The sequence below is a fragment of the Lagopus muta genome, chromosome 6 (assembly GCF_023343835.1).
Source record: "Lagopus muta isolate bLagMut1 chromosome 6, bLagMut1 primary, whole genome shotgun sequence".
Lineage (NCBI taxonomy): Eukaryota > Metazoa > Chordata > Aves > Galliformes > Phasianidae > Lagopus > Lagopus muta.
Window position 1 is genome coordinate 54232094 of NC_064438.1, and position 26398 is coordinate 54258491.

Genomic DNA, 26398 nt, shown 5'->3' on the forward strand with positions numbered 1-26398 from the left:
TGCCCAGTAGCTATTCATAGAATCAAAACAGTCCAGCTTTAACACTCTTCACCATGATGAGGCTCTCAAATGCTCATCTTTGTTTGCTGTAGAAGGAAGTTGTTGGAAAATAAAAGGGTAAGTGGCAAAGTTCTAACATTCCCCCAGAGAACACTTCTGAGAACCCTGTAAAGTCTCGATTCTTCTCATCAGTACTTTTGTGTCACATGAGAAACATAAGCATCAAAGGTTTTGTACACAGAGTCACTGTGTACCATGAGAAAGGGAAGAAATGAACAAGCTTATTATTCATTACAGATGCTTGATAATGTCCAGTAGATACTTGGCTATCAAATAAAGATGAAAATGTTCTCTGAATATGGTACAAAATAAACTCCTAAAAGATTTTTAAAAAACAGCATTCCATGCCAATAATCATGTTATCATATATACAGAGAAACCAAGCTCAATCTGAACGAGAAAACCTTTTTCTAATATTTCCTAACTTCTGAGCTCTGGAATCCAAAAGAAAGGTTGGAGCATAGTTTGTATGTGCAATTAGTATATACCATAAGAGCCCCCACATAAAAACAAGTTTTCCTTAAAGCATCTGGAAAAAAAACTGCAGAAATTAGGAAAGTAAAAAATAAGTTTGTGCTGAAGTTCCTCCAAGCTTGCAAAAAACTTTTCTCATCGTAATAAGGTTGCATTTATTACAAAATCACAGTAAAAAGCTGCCCCAGACAGCAGGTCACACTTGAGACTGACAAGTAAAATAGCTGGTGTCACTCAGGACAAGATGATAGAGAGTCATTTAAGACTGTTGAACTAGTAAAGTTTAAAAACAGAACAAACACACACTGTTCTTTCTCAAATACCTTCAGTCTCTACTGCGAACAGTCCCAGCCAAATATGAAAAGTGACTCTCAAGACAAACTCCTAACTTACTGCTACCAATTTACCTTAAATAAACTGTGTCAAGTAAATGACTTCATAGAGAAGCAACCATCAGAAAAGATGCACGCATTTCAGGAGTGAAAATAAATAGTGATCAGGAAAGTAATTGCTACATAAGGAATCTCACTGCTCCTATGGACTACATGGGTGTTCAAACATCTGATGAACTGAGCTCATCTTCGGGAACACCAGCCTTGCCACACAGCTCTCCTCTTCCCCAGTGCTCTCCTCTGCATGGCTAGGAAACAAGAACTTTCATTAGGAATCTGAACTTTTTAATTAGCCATCAGAAATTCAGTAAATACATCAATCAGTACCTAATGGAAATGTCCCGATGCTGCCCAGCAGCTCCATAAAATGCCTGGAGCAGACTGGAACAGCAAGTTTACTTCCCTGTTCAGGATACATCAGATCATGCAAACCAGATCTCTTCTATTAAGACAAGAGTCTCTGAAAGCCTTACAAATTGGGAAGGGCAGGATTCAGAAGGTAAAAAAAGCCATACTCTTGCTGGGATACACTCTAGGGACCAGGAAACAATCAGAGCCAGGTCTTGCAGAGACCGCAGGCTGTGCTGCATTGCTTAACTTCCCCTGGCAAAGGCTTGCATCCCAGCAGGACAGAGCTGGCTGGGGAGGCAGAAGTCAGAAGCCAGGCCACTCCTGCCCTGCCTGTCCCCACTGCCTGGGGATGACAGCCACAAGGCTCCCTGACACTGCTGGTGGCAGTGAGCAGCACAAGACAGGGATGATGCCATAGCTTCTCAGTCCTAGAGATAGAAGAAAATTCTGGGGCTGCTATCCCACCTGGGAGAACATCCATATAATACGTTTGGCAGACATCAGTGTGTTTCATTTGAGATGCTGTCAAAACATGCATAAAATGTTAGGTTTAAAGAAAAAAAAAAAAAAAACAACACAGGAGACCACCCAAACTAACCCTGATCGTGTAATGTATCAAATAAACTAAGGCAAGAAATTTAGAACAGCCAAGAGCCATCAGGATACAAGCATGCAATGCGTGCATAAATTTGTTGTGGCACTAAAACAACTCTGATTTCTTAAATATATATATATTAAATACTAAATTGCATACTGCTGAGAAAGAAAGTGAAGCAGAAGCTACTCTCTGCACCTCCTTTTGTATTATTACAAAGGCTTTTTTTTTTTTTTAATGTGTAGCAGCAAATATTTCTGGTTATTATATTTTATGATTCTGTACTCGAGAGCATTGTATTATATATGGCCTTTTTCTGCAATTAACCTCCAAAACAAATTAAATATTAATGGGTAAACGCCAATTATGATTTTGAGAAACAATAAAAGGACCATAAATTAAATAATGCAGATAGAACAGTAAAGCATTTTCACATGATCAAAACAGTGTTTTAGCGTTAACGTTTTCCCATTCTAATGGAAAATGTAACCCTGCTCTCATAGCTGTGGTCACTGCATATAATGCAGAGCAACGCCACCTTTTCTGCAGCTCCGCTCCTGCTAAGTGCGAGCACGAGGAGCTGTGCTGCTCCTCCAGCCGAGCCAAGCAGCACAACAAGATCTGATGTTTCACAGCAATCCCTCGTTTGACGCTGCGCAGTGCTGCACGATACTTTCACAGCTATTCCTAGACTGTTTCCATCTTCTGCAATTCATTACACACAGTTCTATATTTCGCTCAGTAGTACCAGCTCTGCCACATATATGAAGAATTTTCCCACTATTGTACTTTTTAACCTTAGGCTTGCTAACGGAGGGGGGAGGAAGAAAGTCACAACGCAGAAATACTTTGAAATATCACTCAGGCAACAGCCTCATTGCTTTAAGGTCACTGCTTCTGTTTCCCAGGGCTGATTTTTATGAAAAAAATAGAGGTCTGAAACAAACCATTTAAACCAGCTTCTAAATGCAGTCCAATGCTGATTTAAATAGCAGCTGCTTGACGCTGAGATGCACGGCCCCTCCCACGCTTCACCACTCCAGTCAATGGCTGCTTCACAAACTGCAAGTGACATGGAACACGTTGTTCACAAACAAACCAGATTTATGGTTATGTTCAGTTGTTCCTGTTATCTGAAATTAGAATTTGAAGCTCATTAAAAATGAATATGTTTCAGAGAAAGTAGAGGCACTGCATTGTATTGATGAAAGCTTCATTAAATTTTCAATGATAAAGCTGCTTCTATATTTGTGAAGGAAGGACGTGTGGTAGAAAGACATTGGTTGGGGCAACTCTCCTTCAGGCAACTTTGCATCTTTCTACCATCACTAAAACCCATTTCAGAATAAAACACTGAACTAATTAGGGGTAAGAGAAAGAGGTGGAGGTCCATTACATTCAATGAATGATTACTTTCAGATGCATTCACCAATTGAAGCTCTGGAAGGAGGGAACCACTAGAACTCTGGAAATGGGATCCAACTGATCCAGCTCACAGAAAACACAGGCTGTGCAGGTTCTTGCTTAATGATGCAGTTACCTCTGAACTACCCACATAGAGAAATCCCATGAGTTTTGGAAATCAAGTCTTACTTGTGCAAGTAGAAATATAAAGTTGCATCGCAGTCATAAATACAGCCTTATTATTTTTTTTTTGCCAGACTGAAGCCAAAAAAAAAAAAGTCAACCTGCAACAGAGCATAAATAGGTCAGACCATGTCTAATTTATAATTCTCTCACGTCAGACAATTAAAATCTGTGTATGTAAACCACCCATAACCAATCTGCATGGAAGAATGCAGAATGAAACTGCAGAAGAGAAAATCCCAGTGGTCTGATCCCTCTGGTGGTCACACGCACTGATAGAAACGCACTCCATCTCTGCACAGTTACCCCTTCCCTCAGAAGGCAGGCTGAGGCAGTCAGGCTGCTCCCCTCTGCATCCATCAGCCTGCTTCAGCCCAGCCAGGCAGTGGCTGGAGGCCTCGTGCCACGTCACTCCTGCACAGCGTATGGCTGAGCGCTGCCTTTTTCCCCTTCAAGCTATGTGCTTGCCTGCCAGAAGCTGAGCTGTAGGGCTGCTCTTTTCAGCTTGCCAGGACTGCCACCTCCTTCAGCCCTCCAGAGAGACAACATTCAACCAATGTGCATGCAGACAATGTCATTTTATCCTTGTTTATTCTCCCCATTCAAACCCTGTTTCAACAAGTTTACTTTTTTTTTTCCTTCCTCTCCAGTTTTCCTTGGCATGCACAGTGAGCATTTAGCAACCGACCTCCTCAAAAATCACCATGAGGCACTATTATCCTCACATCACCAGTTAAGGAAATTAAGCCGATATAACGCCTGAAGCATGCCCAAATTTCACATTTCTGATTTGAGAGCGATTAGCATTAGCGCTCTGTAGGATTTCTTCTGCTCAAAGCACAGCTCCCAGGGAGTGGAGGAGCATTTCTGCAGGCTGTACTTCTGCAGGGCAGCCTGAGCAGCAGGTGAGCCCCTGGAAAATGTGGGGCTTCGGGAACTTGGCAGCTCCAGGACTTTGCAAAGCATTCCTCAAATGCTGGGTGCTGCTGCAACCCCACAAGGGAAAAGCAATGTATTGGGGTCACACGCTCCAGGTCACTCCCCTAAGGTCCTTATGCAGTTGTTCCCTTTCCCAACCAAGATCCATTTCTGCATTTGTGTTTTGTGCACTGTCACAAGGTAGGGCTGGGAGTCACCCTCCCCTTCCAGGTCCTCTACAAACACAGCGGTTTCCACAGAGCCATGAGATGTTTCCCAGACACATTCTCTATTAAGGAGAGGGATCTTTCCAAAATTTCTTACTAAGCAGCAAAGCTTCCCATGTGCATGCCCCAATTTCATCCTAAGGAACAGGTCTGCAGGGGGCTGCTGGACTCATGCACCACTGACGTACTGCCCACACAGAGACAGCTCGCTCTGGACACATCAGCATTTCCATCCTGTGCCACCTTTCCACAAAACCAAACAGACAGAATAGAAACAAGGATTTGTTTAATGAGACTTTAGGCCAGGTTTTGTTGGAAGACTAGAAACAAGACGATTCAAACAAATACAGTAATTCTAGACTAAGCTCAACTGACATGGGCCTCTCCAGCTCCCATACTGCCCCAATGCTGCCTGGCTCACAACATTCACAGCAGCACCACATCATCCTGGTGTTGCCCTCAGTCTTAAACGTCCCCTTTCTCAGGATGCAGATATTGTTTGCTTTCTCTGGAACAAGGGGATTTGGAGGATTTAAAGGCAGCTTCTCATCTCCAGGCCACAGCAAATCAGTCACAGAGTTATCAGACTACACAACCACCACTGACAGCCCTTCCCAACACCATCCAGGGTGCGTAAGGACTGAGAGTTTGCAGTCTTCTTAAGCTTGCAGACAACTACCCCGAGAACAACACGAACCCTTCTCTTTACACAAGGCTATTCATATACTCATGTTAAAGATTATCCAGTCATTAGTTACACATATAGACTTTTCAGCTCCTAATCTCCATGAAGTTACCAGTTTTTATAGGACGCGCACACGACACACTGCCAGCAAGGAGTACAAAGGCATGTGTGTCTGCCCGTACTTGCCTGGAACAAGCGAGGTCTTCCTCCTTCAACCTGGCACTGTCAGCAGTTCTTGTGATGCAACAAATCTTGGTGCCAAACCTGCGGCCCAATCAGACCCAACACTTCCCATGCTGACTCCCAGGTTTGAAGGTGTCAGAATCAGCCGAAGCGCTCCATTCACTTTTGCTGTCTAGGAAAATGAGAAATTCTCTGTAACCTGGGCACAAACGGACAGCCTGCTGACACTGCTTGGCATTACTAAAATTAGGGAGCGGAACGTTCTTAGGACTTGAGAACTCTGACCTGAACGCTGCTTCTTAAAAAGCACCTGCTCCTCACTCTGCACCAACCCACTGTTTTCCAGCTCTCTGTACAACCACTTATCTTTGTAACTTTAAGGAATCAACATGCTCAGATGAAGCCTAGGATTCTGCAAATGCTCAGACATATATTTAACCTTTGTGCTATTCATTGGAGCAGGACTACAGTAAAACAGTAAAAATAATTACCTACGTGTTTCTCAGTTTGAAGCATAACTGCCATCAAACCAGATTATTTGCTGATCATTCGTTTGTGGCAGAGGCATCCTGTTCTCTTTCCTGAACATGAACACTCTCCCTCCCATGTATGCTGTATACAACTACAAAGGAAGCACAACTTAGAACATTATATTCAGAGCCTCAAAGTTGATCTTAGCTAAAAAAGTCCGATTTTGTGAGGTACAGCAGGAACTATTGCGAAGCTCTTAGATCAGATCTTGTCACAAATAATTATTGCAAAACATTAAAAAAAAAAAAAAAAGCAGATCTCACTACAAAACTCAGTGCCCCCTTAGCATCAATTCTTATGACTGTAATAACTACCAGAGCAGCTCTTCTGCGATGAAATACCCACCATTTCCTGCAAGACATTAAATAAAAAAGGGAACTGGAGATGTGAATCCTAACTGCCCACAACAGCAGCTCATGAGCTTGTCCCACATTCTGCTACCATCAGGGAAGGTTCTTTTCTTTTTTTTTTTTTAATTTCCTAAGCATATCTGAACACTGGAATACTCAATTCAATTTCCAACATGCTGACCCAGCCTTACTTCAGACTTCACCTTCACTTGTCCTTGGAACAGAAAAATAACAAGAAACCAATGCCTTGGACAAAGAACACGGGAATGGAACTTCCCAGTGTTCTAAGACGGCCTTTTCAATTCTGTTCTCCTAACAATTTAGTATTATCTGAGGCACGTAACTTTCCTAACTCAGGAAGATATTTGCTCAATTTCCTAACTGTTCAATCTAAGCATATCATTTACCAGCATTTTCGAGCTCAGGCAACAATAGAGAACTCAAACATCCTCACAAACCCACAGAATTATTAGCTTGAATTATAAAGTAATAGATGTATTTTTAACATCATTTCAACAGAAGTATTTAGACTGTGATCCAGAGCCAAATTTAAAAGCAGATATTCACTGTCAAAACTGGATGGCAGAAGGAAGTAACCTCTTGGGTATTTCAGCAATGATTTAACCACCACCCATGACTAAGTTGGAGAGGCTTTAGAAGAGTCATGGGATGGATCAGTTCTAATCTCAATTAATAAAAACAGGAATAACTCCAAAAAGACAAAGAAAGGCAACTCAGATCTTTATACCTTGAGAAAATTTGAGGGAACTGGGATTATTTAGCTTGGAGAAGAGAAGGCTCCAGGGAGACCTCACTGTGGCCTTCCAATACTTGAAGGGAGCGTACAAACAGGAGGGGGAACGGCTGTTTGTGAGGGTGGATGGTGATAGGACAAGGGGGAATGGCTTTAAACTGAGACGGAGAGGTTTAGATTGGATATGAGGAGGAAGTTTTTCACTCAGAGGGTGGTGAGGCACTGGCACAGGTTGCCCAAGGAGGCTGTGGATGCCCCATCCCTGCAGGCATTCAAGGCCAGGCTGGATGTGGCTCTGGGCAGCCTGGTCTGCTGGTTGGCGACCTGCACACAGCAGGGGGTTGGAACTGGATGAGCATTGTGCTCCTTTTCAACCCAGGCCTTAGGAAAACAATAATAATAATAATAATAATAATAATAATAATAATAATAATAATAATAATAATTCAGGAGAAAAAAAAACTCTTTCTGCGGGAATATATTCAGCTAAAAAATAAATCACCTTTTTTGCTTCTTCCTTTGAGGATGCAAATAGGCTTTGATTGTGCTGCTATTTCAAACAAACGTCAGCCAACCTAACTTCCTGTGGCACATCCAGGTGAAAAGTTACATTATGTTTTCCCCAGTTCATCCATAAGAAGTAGTTAAAATGAAGCATCTTATCTAGTTTTTCAGTAGAAAAACCCAGAGGCCTTAAAAAAGCAAATATACCACACAGCAAACTTCTAGGGAACAAGTGACAGCCCTGAATACAACAGCTTGTGCACCTTGTATTTAAGATGCTTCGTTTAGGAAGAAAAATCTTGCTGAATAAAACTCAAATATGTATTTAAGCACTTAATTCCCACATGCTTAGGTTAAAATTACAGGTCTGACAGATCCTCACTACCTACCCCTAATTAGGCTTCTTCAGACTTAACTTGGCTTAAGCACAGTTTTATGTTATTTTCCACAATCTCTGGGGCTTCCCCCTCCACCCTAGAAGACAGTGATTTTCTTGAACCACACTGCAGAGAAGAATGCAGCAGGAGGCCAAGCGATCCTTTCACTTGGAAGGAGATTAAACACAGAGATTCCAAACTTTTTTCCAATGACTCCAGCCCCACGTGCTGCCATGAGATCCCACTCTGCTGTATTCACTGGGGATGCTCATACTTTCAACTCCTGGTGAATCTGACAGCCGCAAAACTCCAAGTGCTCCTAGCATTAAAATAAACAAGCAAATAATGAAACCTCTGTTTCTTCATTTTAGCAGCCGTTAGAGCTGCAATTAGAGTTCTCAGAGGATGCACTTACCCCCTAATGAATCCCTGGAACAGCCATAACAGGGTGCAGGGCAGATTAGAATCCCCACAACACAACCCACTGAATTGATGTCTCCCCTGAGCGATACAAAGCTGGGCCCAGAGATCCTAAGCATTGTTACACCATCTTCATTTTGGAGCCTTATTAACAAATTAATTGAGAAATAAACATGCCTCCCTCTGGGAAAAGGAGGAAAAAAAATCAATTTTAATAAAGAGACTAGACACCTTTCCACAAGGCTCTTGTGGACAGGAAGAAGACAGCAGAAAAGTTTATTATCAAGCAAAATCATTAACGACCATCTAACATTGCAGCCGTGTAGGAACAAAGGCAAACACAGGACAGGGATGAAAGCAGGAGCGGAAAGCTTTCTGCAGAGGCTGCTCCAGTGCCCACACCCATCTCCCAGAGCTGTCAAGCACGGGAAGGACACTTTGCAGAGACAGCACAACGCCGGGGGGGAAAGGGAGTTTCTGTGCTTTTGTTAGTCTGCAGACATCCACGCTTCCTCCCTCCAGTTAGGATAGGTCACAGGTAGCTGGAGCAGCCCCGCTGACTCCAAAGGAGCTTTACACACCAGTTTCTCCCCCCCCATGAGCAGGCAGCAGGACAACAAAGCAGAACCAGCAGCCCCCATTAATTGCTTTTTTACATAAGACTTTTGTCTGATTGTCGGAGGCCATATGGTCCAAGTTTACAGCCAACAGTAAATGTCTTTACCCTGCCCTGTTTGCGGTAACAACCTCAACATTCTTTTAATGTAGTTCTTGGTGGACACATTTCCTTTCTTCTTTACGTAAGTAAATCACCGGGATGTGCTTAACCTGCCCTCTAAAACTCAGCATAGGCCATGAAATTCAAGCAGATTGAATAAAAGATAATTCAGAGTCTCGAAGCCAGGTGGATTGCAACTGCACTGGCACACACACACACCCTGCATCCGTGTATTCAGAGAAGACATTAGGAATCTGAAAAATCAAAAACTGCATTCAAAAGCCTTTGTGCACCCATGACAATTCTTCAGAGTGAGCTTTTAAAAAGAAGGCAAAGCTACCACTTCACCTTAGAAAATAATGCATGGCAGAACTTTAATCAAGCACTGCTCCGTAATTAGACACGCTTTCCCCTGAGCAAAAGCATCTTTAAAGCCAAGCATGTGATGCCTTGAACCTCTGTGATACTTAAGAAAATAAACTTAAAAAGACATTCATTATTCTTGAACCGAGCATTTCCATACTAAGTCCCACCTTAGAACAACTTTTAACTGCTAATTTATCATCTGCCCTCCCTGTGACAGGGAAGATTTATAGTGGAAAAGGCTTATTTAAGATTACAGTAATGCCAAAAACATATGGTGTTACACTTCTTGTTGTTTTGGTCAAGCAACAATAACTAAGGAAAATACTAAAAAAATACCCCCCCATATATTCCCATAGTTGTAGGGTTTGGCATGGTTCCATCAGAGTGAACTACAGCGGCAACTCAACCTGAAGGATGTTTACAGCAGAGACTGAGTGTCCAATCTTATCCTCTTGCACTCATCTGGCTACCCCTTATCTCCACTGCAGCACCAAGGTGCTTATCAGTGCTCTGACCCCTGCCACCAGTGGATGCAAGCACATTCCAAAGCTCCCTGGCCACAGAAGAACTCAGCATGGCAAACATATGGTGCTACGAGAAAGCTGCTCCTCCCTCCTCTGCCTATCTGCCTGTGTTGCTGTGCTCGATGCTACCTGCATACATAGGTGCTATGTCTCAGGGCCTAGGTCACAGTAAAAGAGAGATGGGAGGCTAAATAGGTACTAGACCACATACAATCTACTCCAGAGATTTATATTAGCAAAATCAGGAAGGGGAAAAAGATGAACAACAGAACAGCCGAAGCACAAACTTCATAGCAATGAGGACCTTCACTGCAGGCATCTGCCAAGAAAAAAGAAAAAAAAAAAAAAGAGGAGCAAAAAGGACACACATTGCCCAACAAGCTCTCAAATACTTTGAGATTAACCTTGTTTACACAAGAAATAGGGGGAAAAAAAAGCTATGGAAGGAAGTCTCTTCTAGTTTCATTCTAAGCAAAGGGGAGGAACTAGCTAGGAAAGTGAAAGCAGAAACTTCCAACTCCTGAGACAACAGAAAGCAGGAAAAAGCACCACTTGCTATTCTTCAGGAGGACAGAACAGCCACAAAATAAAGAAAGTGAACTAACAATAAAGGAACAAGCTATCTGAAAGCCAGAAGATCTGAAGTTCTCTGACGAACCATAGCCAAGTATAATCACAGAACTGTAGGAGCTAGAAGGGACCTCCAGAGACCACCAAGTCCAGCTCCCCTGCAAAGCAAGCCCCTACAGCAGGCAAAAGCTGTTTAATGATTTGAAATTCAACAGATTTTGCATGTATTCCCTTTTGTAAAACTTCAAATAACTGAAGGTGACTGAAGGTGAACAGTACAATTATTAAACCAGGAAAAGTAAAAGCATTAGGAAAGAAACAACCTGTAGGTAACAAAATATCCCTTCAGAACACACGCAGTGAAGGAAAGAGCAGTTAAGTAGGAGTGTGTTAACACCATCTCTAACAGGTAATGCTAAAGCATTCAGAGGGTTTGCTGCATCAGCCTTCACGAGGTCAGAGGAGCTGGCTAATGAAACCCCTGTCAGCACAGAACGACAAGAACACAAGCCAAAACTGGGAAACACATCAGAGCAATTGCCTCAGAACTCCTGAGCAAACATCAAACAAAGACAATTAAGGCAATACAACTCTGCAGGGAACTTACTAATCTTCACCTATGAATAGTATTCAGGCATCACTGCGTTCAAAGAGTACTTCAAGGTTTCCAAATCTGGTCAACATAACAACGTGTACTCTACAAAAAGCAACACAGGCAGTTATCAAAGACCATTTCTGCTCCACACATCAGGTTCCAGCAGCCTGAAGAAGGAGACAAACACTGACTCCTACAAAGCAGGAAACCAAATACACATGGTAGCACAGGTTGCCATCAGTCCTGGGATGATGCTGGAATACATGAGCTGCCAAGCAATCTATCTGCTGCATATTTCAGATAACACAGTTAAAGCCAGTGTAAGAACAAACCATAACAAGGGAACAGAATTTCCTTCAGTGACAGAGGAGCAAAGCAGACAGGGAAACGGCAACTTGAGGCAATATAATTTTGATTTTGTGAGACTTCTGACACATCAATTAACATTCATACAAACTGGAAAAAGAGTACATAATGAAGTACTGAGAGATTCCTAGAACCCTACAGGAAGAAGCCAGTACCTTTATTTTAGAGAGAAAACACACATAGCAAGCCATTACCAAGAAACAGCTTCAAGCACGGGGGTTTTAGTAATAGCATACAGAAATAAGCACTTGTAATACTAAAAACACCACTTTAAAGGTGTTACTAGAAGGACACTACAGAAGAAAAGCGACCCACTGGAATCACATCAAGATGAAAACTTCTTACAACAGAGGTAAAGAAATACAGAAATCCTACCTACGCAGCGACTTCAACTTCACCCTCATGCTCATATGCTTTAAGGCAGTGGATCCCCATTGCAGTACCTCTGTACTGGGAAGGCAAAGGAAGGACCAATCTCTCTGGATCCAGGCAGGGTCAGGCTGGGTGGCACTGCACAGTTCTTTCTACCTGCAGATACCTGGGCTGCCCAAGCCCAAAGCTGCAAGAGCTTAGATCACCAATTTGGCCATGGAGAAAACAATTCCAAATGCAGAAGTGCAAAGAACAAGAGCTGAGGAAAGCAGAGGCAGTTTCTGAGCAGCTAGGAAGAAACAAGGAAAGCCAGGCAGGAATATTAGCCTCAAACAAGTTGTATCCAGGATAGCACAAAATACAACTGATATTCTCAAGAAAAACTCAGCTATAAAAGAAAACATTGAGAATCAAAGGAGACCAAACTGAAATACGCTGTCCTCTGCTGGAAGTGGCTCTAGAGGAGCTTGAAAGCAGAAGGTCAAGAAGTGCTTTGATCTCCACTGGAAAAGAAGATAGATAGAATCATCATTTTCAAGCTGCACAGCCACGCCTAAACCAGCTGCTACCTTTTGAACTAATTTTGTGCTGATGCTGCAGTTCCACACAGCCAGCGTTGCTGTTACCAAAGGGACACTCCTGCTACCTCTTCCTCCTACAGTAGCACCACTAGGAGAGCATCTGCTGCCCTCCCACATGCTTCCCTGGTGGCAGCAAAAGTGCGTGCATGGACATAGAAGACGTGATCAGGGAAAGGGATTAAAACAATCCCCCTTTTTTCTTTTCACCCTTAAGTAATATAACATAAACCCCTTGCTGCAATCCAGTTTCTTCATCCTGATAACTTACTACATGAGCACGCAGGATTTTTTAGGCAGTCTGAAACATACACATTATCCTAACATTTACGTAATGGAACAAATGGAGAGATACATTAAAAAGATGGAAAAAAAACCAAAACAAAAACGGATTGCTACTGCAGTATGGGGGTTTCTATCATGAATATCTAGAAAGAATTTAGAGCAGCACCTTTACAACTTGCCCAGAACCTAAGGAAGACCTCCAGATGCATAAGTGCACGTGTTCAGACCACACAGTGCTTACATCAGTACTGCCAGCAGCGGGAATTACCCACGTGTTCAGCTTTGGGAGACAGGAACAACATCGGTAAGGACCTCCCTGCTGCAAAAGGGATGTACTTGGAGAAGCACCGCCAGCACACGCTCAGCAGAGGATAGCCCAACATTAAAAGCAGCACCGAACCTTCAGATAAAGCATTACTCATTCAGAACACACAGGGTAATATATACATAAAGGTGTTTTTTTCCCTCAGTCACCCAAGCAGAGCACTAAACAAAAACGAGAAGCCTTTAAATCGCCCAGAAACGCGTTTCCCGCTCCTCCCTCCTCTCCATACCTAGAATCCTCGCCTGGCCGCAGCCCGACAGCCCAGCACAACACCAGGTCGCTCCCCGGGCCCCAGCGCTCCCAGCGCACCCCGGCAGCCCCCACGTAACCCCGGGCTCACTCACAGCGTGTGCCCGCAGACATTGACCATCAGCTTCAAGGAGGGGTTGCGGTACTTAGTGGTCTTACAGCGCGGGCAGCCCTGCTCGTCCATGGCTGCTGCCGCCGCCTCCTCCTCCTCCTCCTCCCCTGACTGCTCGCCGCTCCCTTCCGCCTTCCGCCGCCCGGTGCGCCTCCAAAGCGGCCCCCCGGCACCGCCCGCCGCCCCGCGCGTTCCGCACCGCGGCTCTCAGCACAGCGCACGGCCGGGCCGGGCCGGTACGAACCGCTCCGAGCGGCACCGCGCCTCACAGCCAGCCTCAAGGGAGTCCCAGCACGGGGAGAAAAGCTTTATTTTTTCCACCTCCGGCCCCGCGGGACGGCAAACTGAGGAGAACGGGCTGAGGGGGCCGCGCGGCTCCAGGTGAAGGGAGGAGGGAGTGGGGGGGGGCTGAGGAGAGCGGGGCCGTTTGATTGACAGTTGCCATGGCGACGCGCGAGTCCCCGCCCTCTCCTGGCGGTGCAGCCAATGGGAGGGCGCGGCCGGGCCAGCAGGCTGCGGTGCCATATAGTATTGCGGCGGGGCCGGGAGTCACGTTGGGGGGAGCCGCGGAGAGGAGCCCGTTTACACTACTTTGCTATAGCAGCTCTCGTTAATGGTTATTGCGTGGCCGGGAGGAAACCTGATCGGCTAGAGCCGGCCGAGAGCAGGAGGAGGAGGAGTGGACTTTCCGGAGAGATAGAAGAGGGGGGAGAGGAGGAGAAGGGGACACCGAGAGAGGGGAGAGAAAAAAAAAAAAAAAAAAAGAAAACAAACCAAGTCATGTCTTCTGCCTCCCCCGCGGACGAGATCACGATCAAGCAAGAAAATGTGATGGAAATCCTCTCCGACGCCGGCAAGGTGCCCCCGGACGGAGCGGCCGCGCTGAGCCCCGCGCCGCCGCCCCCCCCCGCCGCCGCCCCGTTCCCCATGGAGCACGGAGCCGCCGCCGGGGAGGAGGGCAGCGCCGAGCCCGTCCTGCTCCACACGGAACTTTTGGCCCGGAACCACCACGCCGCCGCCGCCTCTCCCTCCTCCTCCTCCTCCTCGTCCTCTTCGTCGTCCTCCTCGCAGCCCCCCCTGGCTTTCTCCCCGGACCACGTCGCGTGTGTGTGCGAGGCGCTGCAGCAGGGGGGCAACCTGGACCGCCTGGCCCGGTTCCTGTGGTCTTTGCCCCCGAGCGATCTGCTACGTGGCAACGAGAGCCTGATGAAAGCCCGGGCGCTGGTGGCTTTCCACCAGGGCATCTACGCCGAGCTCTACAGCATCCTGGAGAGCCACAACTTCGACTCGTCCAACCACCCGCTGCTGCAGGAGCTGTGGTACAAAGCTCGCTACACCGAGGCGGAGCGAGCCCGGGGCAAACCCCTGGGGGCGGTGGACAAGTACCGGCTGCGGAGGAAATACCCCCTGCCCCGCACCATCTGGGACGGCGAGGAGACGGTGTACTGCTTTAAGGAGAAGTCCCGCAACGCCCTCAAGGAGCTCTACAAGCAGAACCGCTACCCCTCGCCGGCCGAGAAGCGCAACCTGGCCAAGATCACCGGGCTGTCCCTCACGCAGGTCAGCAACTGGTTCAAGAACCGCCGCCAGCGGGACCGCAACCCGTCCGAGACGCAGTCCAAAAGGTGAGCGCTCGCTCCGCTCCCCGCCCCCTCTCCCGCCGCCGTCTCTCCCTCTCCCGGCCCTTTCTTCCCTTGCAAACATGGCGCTTACCTTCGGCCTCCCTCCTTCCCCCTCCCCACTCCCTCGCTCCCAGCGCACCCCCCCGGGCGCAACTTTTCCGGCCGTCTCTGTGCGTGCGTGAGGCGGGGGAGGTGCGTGTGTGTGTATGTATATGGTGCGTGCGGGGCGGGGGGGGGCAGCGATGTTTGTTTGTTTCCTCTCTGTTTTGTTGGTTGTTTTTTTTTTTTTGTTGTGTTTCTGTTTTTTCTTTTAAACTTAACCATCCCTCCTGACAGAGTTAATCATTGACGCGCGGGGTCCCGCCGCTCACTCTTGTTTTGAAACCTGATTCGGGAGCGGCCCCCGCTCGGGTTTCAACGGGGCGAAGCACCGAGGCCCGAGTGGCGGCGGAGCGCGGCCCTCCCGCCCGGCCCCGTCCTTCCCCCCCCCCCCCCCCCAACACACCCCTCCCGCCCCGCTCCGCCCGGCGCTGCGCGGCCCCGCTCCGCCTCCTCCCCCCGGGGCGTGGGGCCGCGGCGGGGGCTCGGGCAGGTGGAGGTGACCTCCCTGCTGCCGCCCCTCCCGCCCGCCTTCCTGCCTTCCTCCCTCCGCGGGAAGGAGGGAGAGGGAGTGAAAAAAAAGGGGGGGGGGGGAAGGAAAGAAAAAAAAAAAAAGGGGGAAAAAAGAAAGAAAGAGGGGGGGAAAAAAAAAAAAAAAGAACGAAACAAACAACAAAAAAATAAAAAGCAGAGGGCCCCAAGGCATTTCTCAACCAAGGGCGCGATTGTGCAGCGCGGCCCCCCTTTCCTCGGGACACATCAAAGGGCGGGGGGGGGGAAGGGGGGGAGGGAAAGACCGAAAAATGCGATGTGGGGCGGTGGAGTCAGCGAGCAAAACGCAGCGCTGCGCTCCCGGGGCCGCCCCGCCGCCGGTTCTTCCTCGCACAAAAGGCGGAGGTGGCACCTGGAGGCCGCGCTGCCCCGGGTGTCCCCTCGGGGCCTCTCCCGCAGCCTCCCGGCCCGCAGCTGCCGCGGAGCTCTAAACCAAATGGCTGCTGTTGCTGCTTTCGCACGTGCGGGCACCCTTCTGTCGGGTGGACGGAGGACTGGGCCCGGCCCGGTGGGCTCTACTTGGTTGGGGTCAGCGAGGAGTTTGTAAAGCAGTTTCGCCCTGCTGTGATGTGTTCTTTACTGAGAAACCTCTGGTTTGACTCGCTTTAAAGGCAAAATGTAGGAAATAGAAGTTACTCCCACAAGCCATATCGTGGCAGAGAGGCAGGTCCAGAGCTTTGGTCCAGAGCTCTCTGGTAACAGTGTCATCTCTCCGTCTTTCCCAAAAGTGAATCAGATGGCAACCCCAGCACGGAGGATGAGTCCAGTAAGGGGCAGGAGGATTTATCCCCGCATCCGCTCTCCAGCTCATCTGACGGAGTCACCAGCCTCAGCCTTCCCAGCCACATGGAGCCCGTCTACATGCAGCAGCTTGGAAACACTAAAATAGCTTTGAGCTCATCTGGTGTCTTGTTGAATGGGAACCTCGTGCCTGCCAGTAGTTCTCCCGTCTTTCTCAATGGTAGCTCTTTTCTTCAAGGACCCAATGGTGTCATTCTCAATGGACTCAGCGTTGGGGCTTCCCAGCCGGTGACTTTAAATTCACCCAAAACCACTTCAAGTGCTGTGAGCAATGGGGTGTCCATCACTGACATCATGTCATCTTCTTCGGAAGATGTGAAGGACTTCAAACTCCTCCAGGCTTCAGTCCCCAACACAGCAGCAGACACATTCAGCCCCAGCAACATACCGGTCTCCTTCCCAGGATTGATACCGAGCTCAGAAGTGAAAAGGGAAAACACACAAACTGTTGCTTCCCAAGATGGAGGCTCTGTAGTTACTTTTACTGCTCCTGTCCAAATAAACCAGTATGGCATTGTCCAGATCCCCAATTCAGGAACAAATGGCCAGTTGCTGAACGGAAGCATTGGTTTTTCTTCTCTGCAGCTGCCTCCTGTTTCTGTGGCAGCTTCTCAAGGTAAAAGCTTTATTTGTTGCAGGGAAAACTGTGAGGAAAAAATCGGGGTTGGGCACATGTTACAAAGCTATAATACTTTTTCTTTTAGTGCACTTACATGTGCTGGCCCCAGCTACGCACAGCACATCACATCATTTGTCCCTTTTCCTTTCGTGTGGATTCTTTTCACAGGTAGGCTGTGATGTGAGAGCTGAACTGCTTTATCAAGAGCAGGGAAGGAAGCCTGCTGCTTTCCACTTTCTTCATTCCACGCTTTTTCCCCAAAGCCTATGATATCAGTCTTCACAGAAATTTGTAAATTTCACACATTTCAGTAAATCAAAATACTCCCCGTGTGCCATTAAAATCTTTTTTTTTTTTTTTTTTTTTTTTTTAATGAGAAAGTTTATAAAAATGAGAACTGCAGCAGCTGGAAACTGTTGCCGTTGTTGTTCTTGTGGTGGTTGTTTGGTTGGTTTTTGTTTTTTAGCCAAACAATTTCATAAATAAATTTTATATGGCCATAGACACAGCAAAACCAAGTTGCACTCGTGCACTTCCTATCCCATAATTAAGAATGAATAAACTGCAGGAAAACAATAGGCATATGTAATAGCTTGTAGATAGAAAGTGCAGGGGGGATTTGGGTAAAACTGCCCTCTGTCCAAGGGAAATATGTCATCACAGGCTCACGTGCCAAGTGTGCAGGCTCCTCCCTGACTTTGCCAGGGTTTGTCTTAACAATGCCATACTCTGAGACTTCTGGCCAGCCAGGAAGAAGCGCAGCAGTGGCTCTGCTTCATTATTTTGAGGCAGCTCAGACACAAAGCGGAACTGAACGACTTTGTTACTTATTAACCACTGTATCTTTGGTTATGAAAATGATTAAACTTGAATGAATTGCTGTAGTTCCAGGAGTGCTGAGTGCTGCACTGGTAATCATATTGTTAGCTAATTTCAGCTATAGGAACTTAACTTTTTTGCTGTTAAAACAGCACAGAAAGGAATATTGAGGCTGTACAAATGCTTTTTAAACAGGTAGACAATCATAAGAACTGAAGATATGACTTTTTCCAGTGAGTTTTGGTCACTGGGAGTTGTTGACAATTTGTTAAAGATTAAAAAAGGCAAGACGTTGGTGCGAATACCACCTGCAATTACAAAGCTGTGTAATCCATGTGCTCCAAGGCATAAGCTGACAGCTGGCAGCAGTGAGAAAGAAATTTGTGCTCCTGAAATATGGGACAATGGGAAAGTCCAAAGTGCATAATAAGCCACTCTCTAAACATTTTGCCCATGGTTGACAATATCGGGAGGTTGATCCATACTACATCTGGTGCAGAGAAGAGTCAGGATCCACACTGGCTGCTTTGTTTTCTCTCCTTTTTTTTTTTCTTTTTTTTTTTCAACATGAAGAGGATGAATAGCTCCCACTATTCCAAGTGAAGTGCATTGCAGACTGAGTAAGCTACAGTAAATGACACATTATTGCCAGGTAACTTCCAGTTGCCTCAGCTTTAGTATTCTGGTTTATATGTGCAAGTATCATCTTCCAAAAAATCATCACGATTGATGAGTGGAAATGAATGAGGACCTAAACTTGTCCCCCAGGTGACATATGCTTCAGTGCTGTTATGAAAAATCACACTGTCTCCAGCTGTACCTCTTAAAATTACAGTTATTAAAAACCTATTGTGAAAGATGTTTAAAGTGGGACCCTGTCACAATAGCCAGCATATCTTATTTTAGGGATGGTTACAATGACCACTTTCACGGTGTGTCCAGTAGAACCAAATTCAGATCTTGTCTGGCCAGATTTTCTTGCTGTGCTTATCTAGGACATCACCCAAGCAGTCCAGTGGCTTTCAGAGAGGGTGGTTGGGGTGGCTTTACACCACACAGTCAGTGTAGGAGGATTAGGCTTCTAGCAATATGTGATGAAGCACAGTGAAAGGCAGTACGTCTGTGTGCTTGACTGACTGCATAGTTATCCTGGTAGAAGTTATTGTTGTTTGAACTTTCCTCCTGCAGGTTCACTTGGGTAGGTTCTGCCTAGCAATGGTGTATTTTATGTGACGTGTCTATGCTTTCCCACACACAAGTTGTGATCTGTCTCTGAACTATCTTTAATAGCTTCTCATGCTTCTATTCTTAGATAGAAATGGAGTGGTGGCAACTAGTGAGGGCCAAAGCACGTTCATTTTAATCACATGGCTAGGAACTGTTTGCTCCTTAATGAGAGTGAGTCTGAAAGATACCTAATTTACCACAACTTTTATTTTCTCTTTCTAGATGCAGTTTCTATTAACAGAAGCTTTTATTTCTTCCTAATTTTTTTCTCACCTGTTGTAAACAGTGCTCTTCTGTGTCATGTGGGATATGTTGTGTGCATGTACTTCTAACGCAGGACTGCCAAGGCTTCTCAGCAGAACGACCGCAGAGCTTTCTGACAGCTGTAATCTGTATTTTCTTCTCTTTTGTTTCCCTTTCCCTAGATAACGTTTCGGTGAATTCTAGCACATCAGATGGAGGAACTTTCACAAGTGACTCTTCAACGGTGCAACAAGGAAAGGTTTTCTTCAGCCCCCTCGCTCCGAGCGCCGTCGTTTATACAGTTCCCAATTCAGGTCAGGCGGTGGGATCCATCAAGCAGGAAGGACTGGAAAGAAGCCTTGTGTTTTCTCAGTTAATGCCAGTCGGTCAGAACACGCAACTCAATGTAAACATGTCTTCTGAAAATATATCTAGCGGAGGACTGCAGTCCCTGGCCTCCTCGTTAGTGAATGTAACGCCCTCACATAATTTCTCCCTCACGCCGCCGACTCTTTTAAATGCTGCAGAACTGAGCTCTGGTATCTCTGAGAGCCAGTCCATGTCGTCGCCCGTAACCAGTACCTCTACCGTGATATCTATCAGCAACACTAACTATGCAACTCTACAGAACTGCTCCCTCATTACCAGTCAAGATCTGTTGTCCATTTCTACAGCACAGCCCGCACTTGGAGAGATCGTTTTTACGACCGGGGACCGTGTGAGCCATCCATCTGCACAGGTACACCAGGATTTTGTCCGAGAGCACAGGTTGGTTCTGCAAGCTGTACCAGACGTCAAAGAGAATTTCTTGCCTAATTCGGAAAGCAAATCAACCGGCAGTTTGATGATGCTGGATTCGAAGTCCAAGTATGTTATGAGTAACATGGTTGACACGGTTTGTGAAGAACTGGAAACGGACAAAAAGGAACTTGCCAAACTGCAGACAGTTCAGATGGATGAAGATATGCAAGACTTATAATTTTTTTTCTTGCTTTCTGTTTCAGTAGATAAGACTCCTGTTTGAGGCCCTAAGAAGCACCAAGTGGAGTGGGTTTTTTGTTGTTGTTTTTTTAAAGAAAACAGAAGAACATTTAAATGGTCTGAATTGATGTACAGAGGAATCTCTGGCAACGGGTCTCAGTTGCCGCACTTGGTTTGCATGCAGTATTCTCTTTTAAGCAGATTAAAGGAGAAAGGAAACGCCAGGGGAAGTACCAAGCAAATGGGTACAGGTTTGGCTACTGCTACTGCGCTGATAACCTAACTAGATTCTCTGTAGTGCAACATACTATCAACAGTAAGTATACACTCCTAACAGTAGGTAGAAAGCAAAAATCTTGCTCTGGAAAGGTAGAAATGATGCAGTTGTTTTCGCTGTTTACTTCTAGTCCATGGGCATTGAAACATTTTTTAAGAACTCTAGACGATACCTCACAGGCTACTTTTTTGTTGTTGGAGGTTAAGAAACAAAACAGAACCATAACTAATTTTGTTACTGGTGTGTTTGCTTTTTTTTTTTATTTTTTTTTTTTCCAGCAGGCTTGTGTTCATACCAAAAATCTCACATCAAACATTGACAGGTTTCGAGGTGCTACAGATAGCATTTTGTCAGTGCACCAAAAAAGCATCATCTGAAACTCTAATTATGCAACTCGGAAGCTTTCTCTCCAGTATGAATGTAAATATTGTTTCAGCTCTTATCAAGGAGACTTTTTTTTTTTTTTAATTAGTACAATGGATTTTATTTATGGTTAATGTTCCCTTTCACTTTAGACACAATGCATTGAAAAGGAAAACGTTTTTTGGCTGTTTAATTTATTTTTATTGTTTGAGCAGGAAGTAAACGTAGTTATTTCCGACAAGGTTTTACTTTTTTGTAGTTTTTCAAGCAATAGACTGTAAAAGTAAAATGTTAATCACACTGAAACTAGAAAATGAGCTCCCAGTCTCACAAACCCAAGAGGTCCCTGTCTCTACCCCCTCTGTCTTTGTGTTCAGGGGTTTTTTGTTTGTTTTGTTAGTAATTTGCAAATTAGTTGAACCTTTTTTCTTTGTGTATTTTTTATGGAATTCCATGTGCCTTTCTTCCTAGTGGCCTTATCTTTGTTACTAAAGCACAGTGGCAGGAGGAATAAAAACACTGACTTGCAAATCTCCGTCCTCAGGGCCGAATCCTGATGCCTTACTTTTGCAAGTAGCCCTGCTGACCCCAGAGTCCCTACTTGCACGAGTAAGAAGAGTTGAGTCTTTTGGAAGAGTTGAGTCTTTTGGTCAGGCTGGGTGACATTGAATGGTGGTGCAGGGAGCTGGAGGCAGGAGGATTGTGCATAGGGACCACGGGCAGAGCAGTGCAGGAGGAAAGATCTTGGCTCTGGCCTCGGTCTGATGAGTGTGGAAGGTTGGTGGGCAGGCCAGGGAAGGGAGCCCCATGTTTCCCCACAGCCGTTGGCCCAGCAGCCCTTGTGGGAGGGCTTCAGCTGCTGTTCAGCAAGCAGGCCCCCATCCAGGAGTGCACTTAAGCATGGATTTATAAATCCTTCCAGAATAAGCAGGGCGGGGGCCGGTGGTGGGAACTGCAGCTGCCCAGAAGGTCTGTGGAGCAGCCCTGCTCCCTGCCTGCATGTGGATGGGTGTCCTCTCCCTTCACCCCTCTGCTCTCCTTCACGGACAGCACAAGCAGGCAGACTGTGGGCAGGTGGAAAAGCCCTTACCTTTCCTCCAGAGAAATTTCTGTAGCGTGGAAAAGCACATCCTTAAGCTTTAAAATAATAATAATAATGCAGATGTATAAAAACGACATGCTGTTTATTTTGTGTTTCTGTTTTATTTTTATTTCTTATTCTAATGTGAATATATACAGTAGGTAAAGCATGTATTCATCCTCATCAGGGGCATGGGCCGAAGCCTTTGGAAGACAATAGGAAATTTTTTCTTAAACTTCTGAGGGCTCCATGCCAGGCCTAACACAAAATCACTTGGGCAAAAAGAGTGGACAGGAAAGTGAATAGAGAGAGCACATCCCAGTCTGTTTCTGTCTTGGTTATTACCTGGTTCTGTGGAAAGCCTTTAAGGAATGAAGGTTTCTCCCATATGGCACAGACATCCTTGCTGTTGTTTTGCACTATATTGGATGCAGCATGTTTTGCAAGGCAGCGTGTGAAACCTCAGAGCTGAGCTCTGCTGGTAAATGCTGCAGTTTACACTGCAAGCTGGAGTCTTGAACATTGCAGGGAAAAGTGCAGGGGAAGGGAAGAGCAAGCGTGCGAGGCTTGCACTTTGCAAGGAGTCACTGGTGCTTGGCAAACAGAAGCAGCCCCTGAGTAGTTGGCTGTCCCCACATGCACCCAAACAAAAAGGGTGTTTAAGGCAAGTGCTTTAAAGTGGAGATTATTACAAGCAGAGCATGGAGCTATATATATTTATATATATATATATTCCCCTGGCACAACTTGTCTTGGCATTCAGGGGATCTCCATGTGAGCAGGGAATGGGATGGTGCAGAACTCTGCTCCAGTGGTTTATCTGAGTGCCTTGCTGGGCTCCAGCATGAACAATTTGTTTTCCACCCCTCCTTCACCCTCAAAACAAAGATGATGATTATGATAACAGTATCTGCATCTAATCTGCATGAATTACTCAACTTGGGGAAAAAAAGGATCCTGTATTGCTGTATTAATGGAGAACGTGTGCACAGAGCGGGAGCTGTGTGTAGCTCTGAGGGAGTTGTTCAGGGCTGAACGTTTGGTTTGTGGAGCTCGGACTTGTTTCTAAAGGCAAGCTAGAGAATATTTCAGAGCTCTCTGTCAAATGTTGAACTCATCAGGTTCCATAACTGAAAAGACTGTGGTGTCATGATGTTACTTTTTTTTTTTTTTCTCCTCCCTTACATTTGTGGTGTTACTGAGGCTCTGAATTCCATGGCTTTGCAGCACAGTTGATGTGAAAACTGTGTATGCTGTTACAGTGGTGCGTATCTCGGGGTGCCTGGTACTTCTAATAGGAGACCTCCCCTTCTTTCGTGGGAGCAGAGGATGTATATAAAAGCAGTGGTTTGGGACAAAGTAAGATTAATCTATTCGTCTTCCAGGTATCAAGTAACTTATTTCGTTATTATGTTTTACTCTTTCTTTCTCCCACTGAAAAATAAGTGTCATTCCCTCCAGATGATGTAGTTAGAACCTCGTGTTTTTTTGCAGGTACATATGCACAATATAAAGACTCATTGCACGGTACAGTGTTTCTAAAATAGATATTTAAATAGTAGTTTTACTCCTACTGTAAATTAAGGGTCGGTTTTTATTATGCGGCCCTCAAGCAAGAAGGCTGACTGCTCTACGTAGACAGGACACAAAGCCCCATCGAGCATCTGGGGCCAGATCTTCAGCTGCTGTAAATAAGGCATTGCTCCACTGTTTCCCAACTGAAGATTTTACATGGTGTTCAGGGGGTACGGATGCTCATCTCCCACAGATACTCATGGCGGTGAGCATCTGAATCTCACAGACGGTCCTTACTGTCACGTTCTATTGTTTCAATGGAAGATCAGTCTATCCAGCACAACTACTACTTCTCTTCCCTTCCCGCTGTGGATGAGAATAAAGGATCATTTCAACTTCACATATGTTTGTAACTTGTAAGTCCACTGGAAATCTTACAGGAAACGTTGCCAAATTCTACTGCTTTTCTGGTCCCAGACTCAGCTTTGAAAAATACGCTTAAAGTTTAAGCAAATTCCTATAAAGCATGAGTGCTAAAAAAAGAAACAAACAAAAAAAAACTGTATTCTTCACTACCTTTAATTAAAGCTGCCTCTGTTTCACCAGACTTTCGCAGAGAACCAGAAATATCCTGAATCAAATGCTCTGTCTGGACTATTTGCAGCATTATCCCTGCGGTCTCACCTAATTGGACATTTCAGCCACAGCAGTCGTGGACATCTGTCAGCCAGCTCCTTGGCTGGGATAAACGAGCACAGTTCACTGACTTTCGTGTCATTTCACACCAGCTGAGAATGTGGTCCATTCATTTCACTGGAGCTGGATCAGGGATGGATTTGGCCCAGTTTGCAGTGACACTACAAAGCAGTTCACAAGGCCGATGCTCAGACAGTTGCAATGAACGGCACCAACCTATCCAAGCAAATACCTCTTGCCATTTATCGTTTCGCCCTGCCTGTGGATTCAGGAAGATGCATTTAGAAAGCTGTTTTCTCTAGAAATAAGGCTGGAACCATCTCTATTGTTGTTATCCTTATGAGATCAATGACAACAATGGATGGATTCACGGAAATGATTTGCAGTTAAATTAAGCAAGGCAGAATTTGGCCCCGCGTGCACAGGAACTTTTCCTGTATGCAGATTTCCAGTGCCTGTGCACTTTTCTTAACGAGGACAGACAAACAACCAGTAGGGCACATCCCTCTGGTTCTGCATGAAGCAAACATGCAGGATCCCAGGAGCATGGAGCCTGTGTTGTCTGTGGTCCGGCAGCATCTCAAATCACAAAAGCAACAATAATTTTGTAACTCCAAAAGCAAAATGAATGGCATTTTACAAGCAAGGAGACCTGAAGTCTTCCTGTATCTCCTAGCAGTTACTGTCTTGAAGGATGTTTTATATCTTACTTTTATGTTTCATATAATTTAAACTTAGCTTCTTACATTTCTGAACTCAAGGAGGAGGGGGTGAATCCTCTGACTTTCAGGATTCACATTCAGAGGATGTTTGTTCTTTTGCTGCATGTACTGCTTGTCCAGAACTAACCAGTTATTTCTGCGATATGGGTTTATTGTGCCTTACAACAAATGAGATGTTGAAGCGGAATGTACGCATTAGAGGGAATAATCAGAAGTCTTTACTGCACTGTTAGATGATGCCGACCCAGAGAGCATCATCAAACATATCTGTGCTTAATTACCCAACCAAAGAGATCTAAAGTATGTATGTTTGTTGTACTGTAATAGGGGTTTGTGCCTGGACAATTAAGTGTTTTATTTGTATTCTGAGATGATGTGAACTTATTTTTCTAAACACTATACTGAATAAACTTTATATTTATACACATCTCGTGTAAGTATTTCTCTTCAGCTACAGTATCTTTGAATTGTGTGTTAAAAGAGCAATCCAAGGTAGATCAGTGCTTGTAATGGCTCGCTGTGAGGGTGATGGCAGCAGTGGATGCCTGCACTCACCATGGAACTGATGTGAAGCCTCCCTAAGAAGCACGAGCTCTTCTTGTGATTCAAATGGTTTTTTTTTCCAGACCGTAACTTTGCTTCAAAAACACTAAATTAAAAACCATAAATCTTCTATTTCATATGAAACCCACGTATTAAATCTTGTCTCAGACCAAATTTACGCCCTAATTAAATACCATCATAATACATTTCTACCTACTGCTTGGGACCGGACGGTATTTACTCACAGCTTCCTTGACATTAGGACTGTTTTGGTTTTGGGTAGGTAAATCCCTATTTGCTGAATGTGTGGAGATTCTATCCCAGCAGCAGCACACATCCTGCTCGCCCCACACAGCACTGCTCACAGTATTCCTGGAGGCCCCCCAGCCCTGCACATCCCTCCCTCTCTGCCCCGTGGCTCCTCTGCAGCTGCCGCAGCAAATCCAGCTCCCCGAAGGTAGAAGGAGAGAATTGTGGTGTTGCCCAACTACTTTTCCTTCCCAGCAGCAGCGTGTGTGACTCAGTCCTGTTGTTCATATCACTTACCTTTGGCATGGCAAAGGTTTTGCCTGAGCAGTAGGACTGGAATAATATTTTCCTGCCTGTGGGGGACGGCTGCAGTTTCCAAGTAGTTAATTGATCTCCGACAGCAGCTCCGTTCCAGCTTTGCTTGGGGCAAGGCTGAGGGTCTGAAGCCATCCTTCAGCTTGGCCGACCCAACGCAAGTGGGCTGGGAGCAGCTTCTCATCTGAGGCTTTCCTGTGGGCTCC

General features: G+C 45.6%; 2 protein-coding genes across 3 annotated transcripts in view; one reads left to right on the forward strand and one right to left on the reverse strand.

Moving 5' to 3' along the window:
* MNAT1 (MNAT1 component of CDK activating kinase) overlaps nucleotides 1-13812 on the reverse strand; it is a 115142-nt gene extending 101330 nt beyond the window's left edge. Inside the window, exon 1 of the mRNA XM_048947498.1 lies at nucleotides 13452-13812. Coding sequence (XP_048803455.1) covers nucleotides 13452-13540 — 89 coding nt within the window. The 5' untranslated portion in view covers nucleotides 13541-13812. The remainder of the gene's footprint in view (nucleotides 1-13451) is intronic.
* Nucleotides 13813-14242: 430 nt separating this feature from the next.
* SIX4 (SIX homeobox 4) lies at nucleotides 14243-25502 on the forward strand. 2 transcript variants are annotated; one of them, XM_048947496.1, is made up of 3 exons: nucleotides 14243-15093; nucleotides 16470-17158; nucleotides 19633-25502. In XM_048947496.1, the coding sequence occupies exons 1-3, from the start codon at nucleotides 14249-14251 to the stop codon at nucleotides 20427-20429; spliced, it is 2331 nt and encodes a 776-aa protein (XP_048803453.1). In that variant the 5' UTR covers nucleotides 14243-14248; the 3' UTR covers nucleotides 20430-25502. The 2 variants fall into 2 exon arrangements, with proteins under 2 accessions (XP_048803453.1, XP_048803454.1); XM_048947497.1 differs by lacking the exon at nucleotides 19633-25502 and adding an exon at nucleotides 17330-17532.
* The last annotated feature ends 896 nt before the right edge of the window (nucleotides 25503-26398 follow it).

Excerpts from the sequence above, each read along its gene's own strand:
- SIX4 (XM_048947496.1), top strand. The coding sequence starts at position 14,249 with ATGTCTTCTGCCTCCCCCGCGGACGAGATCACGATCAAGCAAGAAAAT. Across the intron at positions 15,094-16,469 it reads TCCGAGACGCAGTCCAAAAG|TGAATCAGATGGCAACCCCA; the intron begins GTGAGCGCTCGC and ends CTTTCCCAAAAG. Across the intron at positions 17,159-19,632 it reads TTCTGTGGCAGCTTCTCAAG|ATAACGTTTCGGTGAATTCT; the intron begins GTAAAAGCTTTA and ends CCCTTTCCCTAG.